General features: G+C 43.1%; 1 protein-coding gene and 1 non-coding gene across 3 annotated transcripts in view; one reads left to right on the top strand and one right to left on the bottom strand.

Moving 5' to 3' along the window:
* The window catches only part of LOC138284024 (threonine--tRNA ligase 1, cytoplasmic-like), a 221,178-nt gene that overhangs the window by 33,665 nt on the left and 172,785 nt on the right, over window positions 1-14,728 (top strand). For both annotated transcript variants that reach the window (XM_069222371.1, XM_069222372.1), the window contains exon 4: window positions 2,334-2,457. In XM_069222371.1, the coding sequence (XP_069078472.1) occupies window positions 2,334-2,457 (124 nt within the window). The remainder of the gene's footprint in view (window positions 1-2,333; window positions 2,458-14,728) is intronic.
* Window positions 7,914-7,985, bottom strand: TRNAD-GUC (transfer RNA aspartic acid (anticodon GUC)). Its single transcript has one exon. It is a non-coding gene; the product is annotated as a tRNA-Asp (tRNA).

Raw genomic sequence — 14,728 nt, 5'->3', positions numbered from 1 at the left:
TTAAAACATGGCCTTGTAAGACATAATGCAGCAAACCATTAGGGGTAGCTGTGGACACATCTATTAAAGTATCAAATATACTTTTATGTAATCATTGAATTATGGAAAATAACCACAACATTTAGTCAGAATTTTGCTCAGTTAGGAACAGAGAATGAACTGTGGCAACTTTTTTCAAAACTCACCCATTTACACGTTAATTCATTATACATTTAGTATCCTAGAATCATTAGTAAGCATGTTAGAAAATTCACACTCTCACAGCAGGAAGTGGAGAATAAGTGTTACTTGGAGTATTTGCAATGTCAGGCCCTAGCTGGACTCTGCTTGCACCAGTCCTCTATGTTCTGTCTCATGGCTTGTTGCTTTAAAATTTCCAAAGACGTCATTCCCCTCCAGAATTACATACACTTATGCACTTAACACAGCTGACGCGCCAGTGATGCACGTTTGTACACAGCAACTAAGGGAGTAGGAGCAAACGGAGGGATCAGTTAGTGATGGTTTTAATGTATTGAATTACCCCGTTGTTCTTAGTTTGTTATTCCTGAGGAAATATTGATTTGAAGAGGTTTCATCATACAGTTCCCCTTCACTCCCTCTCTCCTAAGTCTCTATTACATCGAAAGCACGCATTTATCCGAATTGTCACTATTCTAATCTCAATAAAATCCATACTATAACTTTGACTAGGATACAATAACTGGTTATTGTTCTCCAACACTGTCTTTATCTTGAATACTTCAACATTGATGTAGTCGTTTCACATGACATACCCTGAAACATGAATACCATGGAATCATTTTGCCTGTTTCGTTACAATGCTGTATGTAATTAAAACTCCCCAAAAGTGGGGACACTGTGATTTGAACAGTTGACTACTGCTGGGGGTGATCTTTGTTGGACCCAGTGATCACATGTTCAAATTGTGTGTCCACTCAAACTTTCATACGTTCAAGCTAGATTACAATTAGTATAATTTAGTTCAGTGACCATGAACATCTGGCAATATATATTATCTTGGAATATCTATAGTAGATTAGGGTACATGTGAAATGACTCATTCTGTCACAATTGTGTATGCTTTTCTGGTGCCAGAGTGATACATGACTGATCCTGCCCCAGTCCAGCTGACCTTTCCGTGGGGATCCTGACTGAGCTTTAATTTTGTAGTTTGGTGACTGAATCTCACCCAAACTTTCAGAAACCATTTTTTATGCAACGGACTCTTGTACACCCCTACTGCATTTGACAGCTCATTCTGGTGATTTTACCTACTCCAGTATTGCCTGTGGCCAATTATAATGCTGACTTGTGGAAGAATCCTGAGAGGTTGATTGCAGGACTGGCAAGTTGCCACATTATTGGGGACACCCTCAGCAAGTCTGTGGTTTTTAGCTAATTGGACACGGTCTTCTACGACTAGCAGTATCGCTTTAGCTGTTTCTCAGCACACCATTTAAAAAAAAATATATATATATATATTTTTTTTTACATTAAATGATATATACCTAGAGTGAGCTTTAGGTAAGCCCCTTAGTCCTGATGGAATGGCTTTGCTGAGTATCTCCTGTGTTTCCTCTTTATTCAGTAGCTTTCCTCCCTATTTTTGTTTGTCCCACCTTGGTCTCAGTCTTCTGGTTGAATTAGTTGTATGCTTCCACTGCTGACTTTGAAAGAATCATGTTTTCTTTATCTTTCTTCACTCCATATGAGGGCATGTGTTCTTTCCGCTTGTTCTTGTGCCCCGCTGTCTTACTCATTTTTTTTACTCACCTGTCCTGCTTCCAGTTTTAAATATTTGGAAGCGTACAATGGAAGCGTACACATTGGCAGCCTTGTTAGAATGGATTTTCTTTAATATAGATCACATTCCCCAGTTGCATGTGAATGCCAGTGGAAACATCCATGACAGATTTAAGAGCTTGGCCTTTTGGACTCGAGACCTGTTGGTTTTGACAGTGTTTGTAAGTTTGTGGGCAGATAAAGTGCAATGTGGTAAGAGAGGAAGGCTGGCTGCGAGTTTAGCCCTTCAAATGGGGTCAAGATATGTTATGTGCTGCACACCATCCTTATCCTACCCCACTTTAGTGGCAGGTTAGAAAAAGGTAGCCATGCATGCGCTAAAATACAAATTATGTTGTCAAGACAATTTGAACCCGTATTACTAACATTATGCTCAAATGGCAACTTGAGCATCATCGTAGATCCAAGCAGTGAATTTATTCCTCTCAGCACATGAAAAAGAAACAGTTTGTAGTGTATTAAAAGTCTGTCTGAGGAATGCCATGTGTTCTTTGGTTGAACTTGACACTTGCTTTCTTTCTTTTCAGTCAGGGATTGGCAAGTAACACAGTAATAGCCAAAGTGAACAATGAATTGTGGGACCTGGATCGTCCACTTGAAGAGGACTCCACATTGGAGCTGCTCACATTTGAGAATGAAGAAGCTCAGGCTGTAAGTAGTTTCAGAGTATGCTATGTTTTAACTTCATATGAAAGAAAATGCTGATTCATATTGGATAAAAGTGCATATGCAAACTAAACACCCTTGATTTTCTTTAAAATCAAGAGGATGCAGAGAGGTGATTTTTGTTTTTGTTTTTTTTGCTTGCTGTCTGTACTGGGTTACAGTGTTACTACAGCTGCAAATGTAGATAACAATGGTAATTCTTATTCAGCTGTGTTGTATCATTAGATTAACGTCAGCAGCAACCCAGAGAGGACTTCAGCAAGTAATTTATTACTTGAATGTGTGCAGGACATGCCCTTGCGCGTATGTCTGCTCCACTCTGCGGCTGATGATGCCATAAGCTGGCAACACTTTCCAGGATGCACCAGTCTACATTGTAGCCTCCTTTTCCCAGCATCCTAAACAACTACAAAAGTGATGTGACAATATATTGATAACTTTACAGCATAATCTGCTAGTTGATGATCACGAACCTTAAGAATCACTCGCTGATGAGCCTTTAATTAAAAATTTCAATAAATAAAAAAAAAATCCTCTTTTGACCCAGAAGACGCTCTACTATCCAGACCAAATATCTGCTATCAAAGGTAGGCCAGGTTTGTTCTGTCCATGTGTAGGAGGCTGGCCTTGCTTATTGTGGGTACCTGATGGTACTTACACTTTGTGCCAGGTCCAGCTATCCCTTATTAGTAGTGTTCTAGCAGCTTAGGCTGGGTAGTTATAGCAGAGCAGCTTAGGCTGAACTAGGAGACATGCAAAGCTCCTACTATACCACTTATATCATATAGCACTATATTATAAGAAACACAATATTCGGAGTTACTAAAAATAAAGGTACTTTATTTTAGTGACAATGTGTCAGAAATATCTCAAAGGATATACTCCCTTAGGAGGTAAGTAAAATACACAAAATATACACACAAACCAAAATCAGCTAATAAACAGTTAGCAAAGTAGTGCAAACACTGTAGAATTCAATAGGATGCAATAGGCCTAGGGGCAACACAAACCATATACTAAGAAAGTGGAATGCGAACCACTTAGGGACCCCAGGCCTATTGTAGTGTGTAGAGGGTTGCTGGGAGTGTAAGACAACACTAAGGGTGTCCAGGATACCCCACCCCAAGACCCTGAAAAGTAGGAGTAAAGTTACCCTACTTCCCCAGAAACACACTAAAGTCCGTGATAGGAGATTCTGTAAAGACCACAACTGACTGCAAAGCACTGAAGACTGATTCCTGAACCTGAGGACCTGCAAAGGAAGGGGATCAAGTCCAAGAGTCACGAAAATGTCCGGGGGGCCAGGAGCCCACTAAACCCTGGATGAAGGTGAAAATGTCTGCCTCCGGGTGGAAGAAGCTGAAGATTCTGCAACAACGGAAGATGCCAGGAACTTCTCCTTTGCACAGAAGATGTCCCACGGCGTGCTGGAGGATGCAGAGTTGTTTCCACGCAGAAAGACCGCAAACAAGCCTTGCTAACTGCAAAGGTCGCGATTGAAGAAAATGGGTGCTGCCCGGGCACAGGGAGAACCAGGAGGTCGCCCCTTGGAGGAGGAGACAGAGGGGATGCTCAGCAACACAGGGAGCCCACGCAGAAGCAGGCAGCACCTGAAGTGTACTTGAACACTGGTTCAAGTAACTGAGCATGGTGGTCGTCTCAACTCTACAAAGGAGGGTCACACGAAGCCAGTGGTCAACTCAGCGAGTTGAGCAAAGCAGGACGGAGTGCTGGAGACCTGGGCTGTGCTGTGCACAAAGGATTCCTTGCAAAAGTGCACAGAAGCCCTAGCAGCTGCAGTTCACGCAGTACACAGGATATTACTGTCTGCCGTGGGGAGGCAAGGACTTACCTCCACCAAATTTGGACAGATGGACCACTAGACTGTCGGGGTCATTTGGATCCAGCTCCTGTGTTCCAGGGACCACGCTCGTCACAATGAGAGGGGACCCAGAGGACCGGTGAAGCAGATGTTTGGTGCCTGGGTTAGCAGGGGGAAGACTCCGGCGACCCACGGGAGATTTCTTCTTGGCTTCCAGTGCAGAGTGAAGGCAGACAGCCCCCAAAGCATGCACCACCAGGAAACAGTCGAGAAAGCCGGCAGGATTAGGTGCTACAATGTCGCTGGTAGTCTTCTTGCTACTTTGTTGCAGTTTTGCAGGCGTCCTGGAGCAGTCAGCGGTCGATCCTTGGCAAAAGTCGGAGAGGGAGATGCAGAGTAACTCTGGTGAGCTCTTGCATTCATTATCTGAAGAGAAGCCCACAGGAGAGATCCTAAATAGCCCTCAGAGGAGGAGGATTGACCACCTAGTCAGGTAAGCCCCTATCAGGAGGGGTCTCTGACATCACCTGTTGGCATTGGCCACTCAGAGGCCTCCTTTGTGCCCTCACACCTCTGCATTCAAGATGGCAGAGGTCTGGGACACACTGGAGGAGCTCTGGGCACCACCCCTGGGGTGGTGATGGACAGGGGAGTGGTCACTCCCCTTTCCTTTGTCCAGTTTTGCGCCAGAGCAGGGGCTGGCGGATCCCTGAACCAGAGTAGACTGGCTTATGCAAGGAGGGCACCATCTGTGCCCTTCAAAGCATTTTCAGAGGCTGGGGGAGGCTACTCTTCCCCAGCCCTTAACACCTATTTCCAAAGGGAGAGGGTGTAACACCCTCTCTCAGAGGAAATTCTTTGTTCTGCCTTCCTGGGACTGGGCTGCCCAGACCCCAGGAGGGCAGAAGCCTGTCTGTGGGTAGGCAGCAGCGGTAGCTGCAGTGAAAACCCCAGAGAGCTGGTTTGACAGTACCCGGGGTCCATGCTGGAGCCCCGGGTATGCATGGGATTGGCACCCCAATACCAAATTAGGCATGGGGGGGACAATTCCACGATCTTAGACATGTTACATCGCCATATTCGGAGTTACCATTGTGAAGCTACATATGGGTATTGACCTATATTTAGTGCATGCGTGTAATGGTGTCCCCGCACTCACAAAGTCTGGGGAAATTGCCTGGACTATATGGGGGCACCTTGGGTAGTGCCAGGGTGCCCTCACACTTAGTAACTTTGCACCTAACCTTCACCAAGCGAGGGTTAGACATATAGGTGACTTATAAGTTACTTAAGTGCAGTGTAAAATGGCTGTGAAATAACATGGACGTTATTTCACTCAGACTGCAGGGGCAGTCCTTTGTAAGAATTGTCTGAGCTCCCTATGGGTGGCAAAATAAATGCTACAGCCCATAGGGATCTCCTGGAACCCCAATACCCTGAGTACCTAGGTACCATTTACAAGGGATTTATAAGGGTGTTACAGTGTGTCAATTAGAATTGGTAAAATGGTCACTTGCCGGCAGTGACAATTTTAAAGGCAGAGAGAGCATAAGCACCGAGGTTGTGATTAGCAGAGCCTCAGTGACACAGTTAGGCATCACACAGGGAACACATTCAGGCCACAACTATGAGCACTGGGGTCCTGGCTAGCAGGATCCCAGTGAGACAGGCAAAAGCAAACTGACACACAAGTAAAGAAATGGGGGTAACATGCCAGGCAAGATGGTACTTTCCTACACCATGTCTGTGAAAATGTGTGTCTAGTGATGCCTGCTCCTATTACTTGGGTTTGATTGACTTATCCTCAATATCACAAGATTAATTCCTCTTTGACAAATGGTTGCAGTTGCTGGGGCCGAAGCTTATCAGTAATGTATGTTCTGTATTCCTGTAAAAGTAATTATAGCGACAACTATTCCTGTCAACACCTTCTTTCAGAGTGCATATCACTGTTGGTTGTTTCTCAAACCCAAAAGAGGCTGTGATGGAGTCACATACCCAATAGCAGTGATGGTCATCCTATACAAAACCATAATGCCTTAGGCTACTTTTACGTCTGACCTGACATACCCAGCCTACTTATGCCAGCAAGAAATTAACCTCCCATATTCATACTTGCACTGTTATATTTTCTTTCTTTAAATAAGGTCATTCATTCTGTTTTTGAGGGCCAAATTATGGCTTCTGTAAATGAAGTAGTAAGCACATTTTAAATCCTTCACTTCTCATAATTCTGTATGGTTAAGTCCTGACTTTAGGCAAAACTGTTAGAAAAAAAAGCATGGAACTAAATTTGAGTAATGACGTTCCAGCATATTAAATGTTACTAAATATTATACTAGCTAGTTTTTCTACACATGCTGTTACTGGAGTAAAGAAACCAATGGCATATCCAGTGAATTGGTATACAAAGGAGTAGATGGAAATGGTTGATCTATTGCTTCTTATGAAGTGGAAATTACTCAAGTTAGCTCTACGTATGGTCTTTTTTGTCTGTTGTTATAGAAGGTGGGCATCCACATGTAAAACTGTCTTGACCCACCCCTAAGTAGCAGTTGTTGGAAAGCGCCCCTCTTTTTCATCCTCACCTTCACGTTTTGCAACTGGTGCTGATGTTTTTTGACTGATGTGCACTGGGTTCCTGCTAACTAGGCCCCAGTGCCAGTGCTCTTTCCCTAAAAACAAGGTAAAATGGTCTAATTATGTAAGAATTGGAAACACTTTAGCACCCCTGTACGTTCCTAGTAAATTATACCCCTGGTACCTAGGACATGGGTGCTATGTAAGGTCCTTAAGGGCTGCAGCATGTATTATGCCACCCTAATGGACCCCCATACCAATTACATGCAGACTGCCATCTCAGGCTGCATGATATGGTGCAAACCATGTGTGCAAATACAACGTGGCACACTCACAGATCCACCGACAAACCATGTTTGCAAATACAATGTGGCACACTCGCTGTGTGCCATGCCCAAGACACTGCATCCAATATAAGTAAGTCACCCCTACAACAGGCTTCGCCAGCGATAGGGCAGGGAACATGTGAGGGCTTGCTGTCTAGTTCAATTGCTAAATGTTACAAGTGAACAGGGACGCCACCTTATGTGTATGTACTGCACACTGGTCATAATGAGTCCCCGGGCTACATGATGGCTTTACTGAAACCTATGGTGTTTGGTATCAAACACCTTGTCTTAATAAATCCATACTGATGGTGCCCCCTGAATCCTACTAGTCTTTACTGTGCTGGCTGTAAACTGTAAACTTCGTACTTGTATAGCGCACTACTCACCCGTTAGGGTCTCAAGGCGCTGTACGCATTCCGCTGTGGAACCCCTCCTGGCTTTTCCCTGTGAGGTGCCCACTCCTGGGCAACCTCCAAGGTGAAGCCAGGCATCCCAGCGCTGTTGGGGCCGTTGTGGAGATTAAGCAAGGTATTGCCCAGAGTTACAGAGTGGGACCCATGAATTAAATTAGGCACCGATACGAGAATTATCAGGTCCGAGGAAATTGAGCCCAAGACCCACTGAGGCGGGAATTGAACCCTGGACCCGGGCCAGATTTCTGCATCAGGGTCTGCCGCTCTAACCATTGAGCCACACTTCTCCAACATAATCTCCCCGTCGGGGAATTGAACCCCGGTCTCCCGCGTGACAGGCGGGGATACTGACCACTATACTAACGAGGAACTGACTGGTTTCGATCAGCCTGCCATCGCAGATAATTTTCTAACCCCCTGTAGGTGAGAGTCCGGGCTCTCTCTGGTCCGGAAACAATGTCTGTTCATTATCATCTCCTCCTGCAGGATGGCTAGTAAATCTGCATACCAAGGCCTCTGCCTCCTTTGATATGAGACCCTGGTTTCCTCCAGACCTGGAGAATCCCACCCCTCGTCCTGAGGCCACTTGTGCACCTTCTGCCTGGCCCGACCTAAGGGAGTAGCTCCAGTCCACCTGTATATAATAGCAGGACCCTGTCTCAAGCTAAAGAGTCGGTGCCAGGATCAGCAAAGCTGTCTGTCATGTGGAACATGTTTCGGGACAGTAATGACCAGAATGCCCTCTACTCTTCTTGGGCCTATGTGTTCTTTATATAATAACTTGTGGAGAGTTTGGAGAAAAGTCCTGATGTAATGTAGTGTCTCAAGGATAGAAACTGGCTCCTGGGCTGGCAATACATGTTAGCATATCCTGTACCGTGCATGGCAGCCTTGGACAAAGGTTGATTAACGGCTGATAAAATGCGTAGCGTGAACTCAGTCTTCCTGGAAAGCGGCAGCTGCAAAAATCTGATAAGGAAAGTCCCTATATCAAATATGTGTATGTGTGTATGTACTGTGTGTATATATATATATATGTGTGTTATATATATATTGCCTAGTGGCAGTTACCACTAGGTGGTTATAGTTAGGACCATGTTTCCATAGAAAACTTGTTTTTGCCTTGCCTATATCTTTCCCAAAACATTGTGGCAGTAATTCTTGGCGCACATAAAAACTTTCGAAGTGATCCACCAAGCGGGAGCCCAGAAAAAGGGGGAGTGAAAAAAGTTATGTTTCCCATGTTAATTCCCATAGGACCTTTGAACACAACTACAGCCCGAACCGCTGGATGGAATTACACTGAATTTAGCCGAAAGCTAGTTCTCGGTACGCAGATTGTACTTTCGCTTATTTGGAGTAAATCAGTTCAGTAGTTTTTGAGATATTAAAGGGAAAATAAATTTGTAAATCTCTGGCTGCGTCAGGAATTTCTGTGAGTAAGCCTGTGAAAAGAAGCACTTCAATCGGCTGACTACAACCTGACTAGAAAGTTGCGGCTGTCATTTTTATTTCATGGGACACGTCCCTGGGGGTGAAATTCAAAGTTGAAAGTTGCATACGGAGTGAGGGTGAAGGTACCTTGTCTCTAGGGCTGTGATATAGGTGTCTTTTACAGCTAAATTATGGGTTTGAAATATTTTTTCATCGCCGCGTGCAGTACTCAGGGCTGCTAGTTTGTGTGATTTATTAAAAAAATATCTGAAAATATGAAAATAATTGCAAGAAAAACCACAGACTCCTTCATGTACTAATTAATTCACTCATACATGCAATCAGAGACTCTGGTGCCCACTCATACACCCACTCAGACCCTCTCATAGTCTCACACACCCACTTTCAGACCCACTCGGACACTCACGCACCCACTCACAGATCCACCGACAGACAGGCACTGTGGCCAACCTGCGCAGCACATGGCCGAAGGCAGTGCCTGGCGCTGTGATGGGTGGTTACTCGGGCCTTGCGACCAACCCCCTTAGGTTGTGCTCAGCGTGGGTTGGAATTAGGTATAGTAATTAAAATTACTCTATGTTAAAAAAAAACATATAAGTTCACTGCAAAAAACAAAGGTTACAGGGACGTTATAGTTAGGTTCTGAACTTACTTGTACAAAACCATAGAAATTCAGCATTTATAGTTAGTTATTTCAAGTAACTATAACTCACTCCCAAAAGTAACGATAACTCGCACCTTTGCCATGCACAGCTAATTTCTCCACATAATATATAATTGATGAAATCTTGTTTGGCATCTTTGATATTATCACTGCAACATTTGCAATAACATTATTGATTAGAAAACTGTGCATGGCAAGGACGCAAGTTATAGTTACCTAAGGCGGTGAGTTATAGTTACTTGAAAGAACTGTAACTGCTGAATTTCTATGGTTTTGTAGGAGTAAATTCAGAACCTAGCTATAATGCCCTGCAACCTTTGTATTTTTTCCAGTCAGAAAAAATATATATAATAAAAAACATAAAATAATTGGCGAAAAGCAGGCTCACAAAAAAAATGAATAAGAACATGTATGAATGTAAAAAGCACAAACCATGAAACTAAGCTAGGATAGGGGTGTCCAACCCAAGTGCTAAAGGGTCTTCACTGCAGCAGCACTTGATCTGTGATGGCAGACTGAGGGCCCCCTTAACAACTGGCCGAGGGTGACTGAGTACAGAATGAATGACTCTCATTGGCTAGTAAGATGTCTTATTGACTAGATGGAAACCAACGTAAGAGAGAGTAAGAAGAAAAAAATAAAAGTACCTGCTTGTCTTTCCAACAAATGAATCCTAATCAAAACAGGAGCAGGTATGTGATCCTTTTTCATTAATACATAAGTTCAGTTTCTGTGTTCCAAAGAAATCTTTTTATTTATTTATAAAAGAACCCTCACCCACCGACCTGGCTGGGGGCATGCTTCATCATTGGGGTCCCACTCCGGGTGCCTAACGCCTGCAGAGTGTGCTTCCACTCCTGATTACAGTAGATCACGTTCAAGGTTTTTTTTCAGTGTTTGGGCATCTACAATGTGATATGTGCATCAACTAAGAAAAAAGTGTGATTTAAAATTGCTTAGAGTGCACCCTTGTACTAATGTACCTTTTTATTACCTGTCTTCTCTGACAAGAATAAAAGCAATTTGTGATGTCCCTGGAGCCATGATGTGTTCCTACATCTAATTAAAGGTTGACATGTTTCAGCCATTTATCTATGTGCCTCGGGGGGTCAAATTGGCTTTCTTCAGGACCTATTTTTTTATGCATCAGCTCACTGACTGGTGCTAATATACTTCTCTGTTTACTCATGGATCTCTCTGTTATAATAGCACAGCTCGCTTTGAGTACTTGTACAAGAGGGAACAGACAAGAGACAAATCCATAGTCCTATTTCCTAGTCTAGGGTCAAATGGTGTCATCACCAGTTGTTCACCCCAAGCCTGTTCCTAGATGGTCAGCAGATGATCTCTGAGTGATCACATAGTAATTTCAGTGACAAAGATGAAGAGAAGCAGGCACAGACCCCAACAGTCTGATACCCATGCACCACCCTCCTGCATAGAGTGATGAAGGACCAGGGTATAGGCCCCTGCATTCACCTGATATGGACCCTTTCTCTGACCTGGCTCCTGGGCACAATGTCCAGCCCATTGCCCTAAACATGGCTTTCAGCTGCCTATGGCATACCTGCCCTGTCGATGAGATAAACTTTTATTGTTGCTGTTTGTACTGTACCTGCTTTGTATTGTGGAAATGTCACACAATTGTTATCTCTGCTGTGTCTAAAAGAAAGGTTGCACTGAAGGTGCCCATGCTGTGCCAGCGCCTTTTGTGCTACAGAGACTTGGACTACTCCACACTATGCTATGCCTGCTCAGGGTATGCAAGAGAATATTGCACTAATGATGCCTATGCTATATATACACTGTCATGAGTGGAGACATTCAGGATGACTAACGGGGGGAATCACTCTGTGGGGTCTCCACTCAAGCAGAGGACAAAGCACTCTGTGTTGACTACTCATTTGTTTCACCTCCCACTTCCTGACAAATCTTCATGGTGGCAATGGTTGCTTTGCATGGAATTTTCTTTTCTGGGAATTGTATATTCACAAATCGTGAGTAGAAACTAAGCATCAAGACTTAAGATTAACAACAAGTAATTAACCATGAAGTCATTTTTTGTAAGCAACATGATCAGTGCTGTGACCTTTTCTATGACAAACCAAAAGCTGCACATAGGACCCTGTTGGTGTCATTTTGATCTATCAACCAATCTGTTCTTGCCATTGTAGTTCTGTGGTGCAAATAATTACATTTGTACAGTACACTGGTATTTCTTGTGCTCTACATAAAGCACTTCGCGTCAATGAGTAACTGATTTGAGTTGTTGTGAAAAGCACATGCCCTTGATCTAGAAACATAGCAGGATGTACTGTGTCGAACGTGTGTTGTACATTCTTTTGTACAAAATGCAAACACTGGCATGGTGCAGTTTTTCTTTAGAAACAGTCCTTTTATCTGGCTATCAAACACACTCCTTCCACTCAAACAATTCAAATGTGTTATTATTTCAACCTGAACATTTCTATTAGTGTGTCTACTTTTCTGTAAAGGACTGCAGTAATTCAGTCAGCTTACTAAAAAGACTTCATATTTACCTTACAATTTTGTTTAATAGCCCAACCAATGTGGTTTTGATGTAGGCGTGTGGAGAGATTTAAAACTTCCACACGCTGGAAATTCTGCCTAGGTATTATATGTTCTAATAGGACAATACCATTACTCACATAAAACATTTAATTATTGTCGCCTAAGTAGTCTATACAAGCATTTAGTTCTTTTTTAATCCTAATGCTTCTTTATTTTAAATGAACAAAGGTAAAAACAAATAGCCAAAACCAGAGAAGTAAAAGACGTGAAAATGCTGATAAAATACCAAGGTACATTGATATGATCAGAGTACAAGGAAATACATATCCTGTTCCTAATATTTAGATGCTGACATGGTAAGATCAATATATATATCACATTTGAACCATTCATCATTGTGAACTTCTTGTGTCAATGAACCTCCACTAGTGTTCCTTCCTTATAGCATTGGATTACCTTGCAACGTTTTTTTCCCATTTTATTGAAATTAAATAGCTGAAGAAGACAACATTGGGACATCAGCAAATATTCACAATATATATCCTGCCATTTATGTAATATCACTAACAAGAAAAAATGAGTCCTACTCTCAGGTAGATAATTACTATAAAGAATGCGTATTACATTTTAGTTCACAGATGACTGTTCTTTCTTGCCCAGTACTCTAGAGGTCCCCAAATCCTTTGAAATTTCTTTTGACAGGAACTTTCTTCATGCCAACTGAATGGTACCTCCCACTGATAATGATCCATATATTTTTTTCACCAATCACAAACTGTCGGAGCAATTGGATCAAGCCATTCTCCGGTGATAAATAGCTGATAGGATTGTGACCAATACTAATTGTGCAACTTTTGCTGGGATAAACATATCCAGCCATATTCTAATTAATGAGGGAAAGGAACTAAATGTCCGATGTCATGTGTGGCTGTAGATACACATGCTCTGCATACTTCCACCATCTATTGTTTAGTCCGGAAGGTTACAAATGTATTTTTGTTTTAAAAGTCTTTCGAGTCACGAGGTAGAGTGACCCATCCTCTTGCTGGCAATGTGCATGGTCTGGATTCCATCTCCAGATTGTTTTTTTCCGCTGTCGGGTCCGGTTGTATTTTCTCAGGGCTCCAGTTCAAGACCCTAATAAGTCTCCCCCATTCCGGAAACCCTCTCTAACCTCGTTGGTATTTTTTTCAGATCGTGTTTTTTGCACTCTGGATTTAAGAAACCTTTTGTTCTATTGAAACTTTTTCATACCAGGTCTTCAGGGCCGCGCCCTTAGGATGGTAATTTTCTCCATCCTACACCTCGGAGAATGAAAGACTGATAGCACAGATGCCTTTTTGTTTCTGTCCGAAGTGTCATTCCAAATTATCTCGGACCGACCAACATCAGGACTGTAATCTCTGCTTGTCGCCAGAGCATAGGGAAGAAGATTGTGAGGCCTGTCAATCCTTCAGGTTGAAGAAGGCTGAAGAGCTTGTTGCCGCAAAATGCAGGTGCAGGAGATGGAGGGGACACTCAACATTTTCGGTATCCAGGACATAATGTCAGAAATAGAGCAGGAAAGCTAGGAGGTCTCGGTTGCTGAGGAGAAGGCATTCTCCATACAAGACTCAAAGTTGATGGCAGAAGCGACCCTGGAAATGCAGGATATCCCTGTGGGCCAACAAATCGTAAGTGAATCACCCCCTGCTCCGGCACAATTTTTTTATTTGTATTTGGTATTTATACAGCGCGTTCCGATCGAAGCGCACAAGAGAGGAGCAAGAGATAACTGAAATTAACGAGGGAACAACCAGGTTTTGACAAGCCTCCTAAAAGCCATAAAGTTTTGTTCCTTCCTTGTACACAGAGGGAGTGAATTCCCGCATCTGGGCGCTTCCACCGTAAATGACTTGTCACCCCATCTTGCTTTGTGAGTACGAGGGACCTGGATCAGAAAGGATCCCATGAATCTAAGTTGCCGTTTATGTCTATACCAGCATAACCTGGAAGATTAATAATCAAAACCACTTCCCTGTGTGGCCTTATAGGTCAAACATACGGTTTTAAATCTAATTCGATTCGCCACCGACAGCCAGTGCAATTGTTTCAGGCTGTCACTAGCAGAGGCCCCACACGGAAGATCAAGTATAAAACGAGCTGCTGTATTCTGAATTAACTAAAGCTTCTTAAGAGATGACTTATTCAGGTTAAGCTTTAAGGCGTTACAGTAGTCTAATTTAGACATGACCAATGCTAAAATAACAGTGATTCTACACTCCCTCTGGAAGTAAGGGAGAATTTGTTTCAGCATTTTCAGAGTCCAAAAACTAGTTTTAATAACATGAGTAACCTGCAGCTTGAAAGAAAGAGTATTATCACAAATGATGCCCAAATTTCTAGTGGCGACAATAGGAGCCGGTAAAGTACCGCAATCTGTCAGCCACCAGCAAGAATTCCACAAACCCTTAGCAGCTCC

This window comes from Pleurodeles waltl, chromosome 3_1 (assembly GCF_031143425.1).
Source record: "Pleurodeles waltl isolate 20211129_DDA chromosome 3_1, aPleWal1.hap1.20221129, whole genome shotgun sequence".
Lineage (NCBI taxonomy): Eukaryota > Metazoa > Chordata > Amphibia > Caudata > Salamandridae > Pleurodeles > Pleurodeles waltl.
Note: the sequence above shows the minus strand (reverse complement) of the source record. Positions and strands in the feature narration are given on the sequence as shown.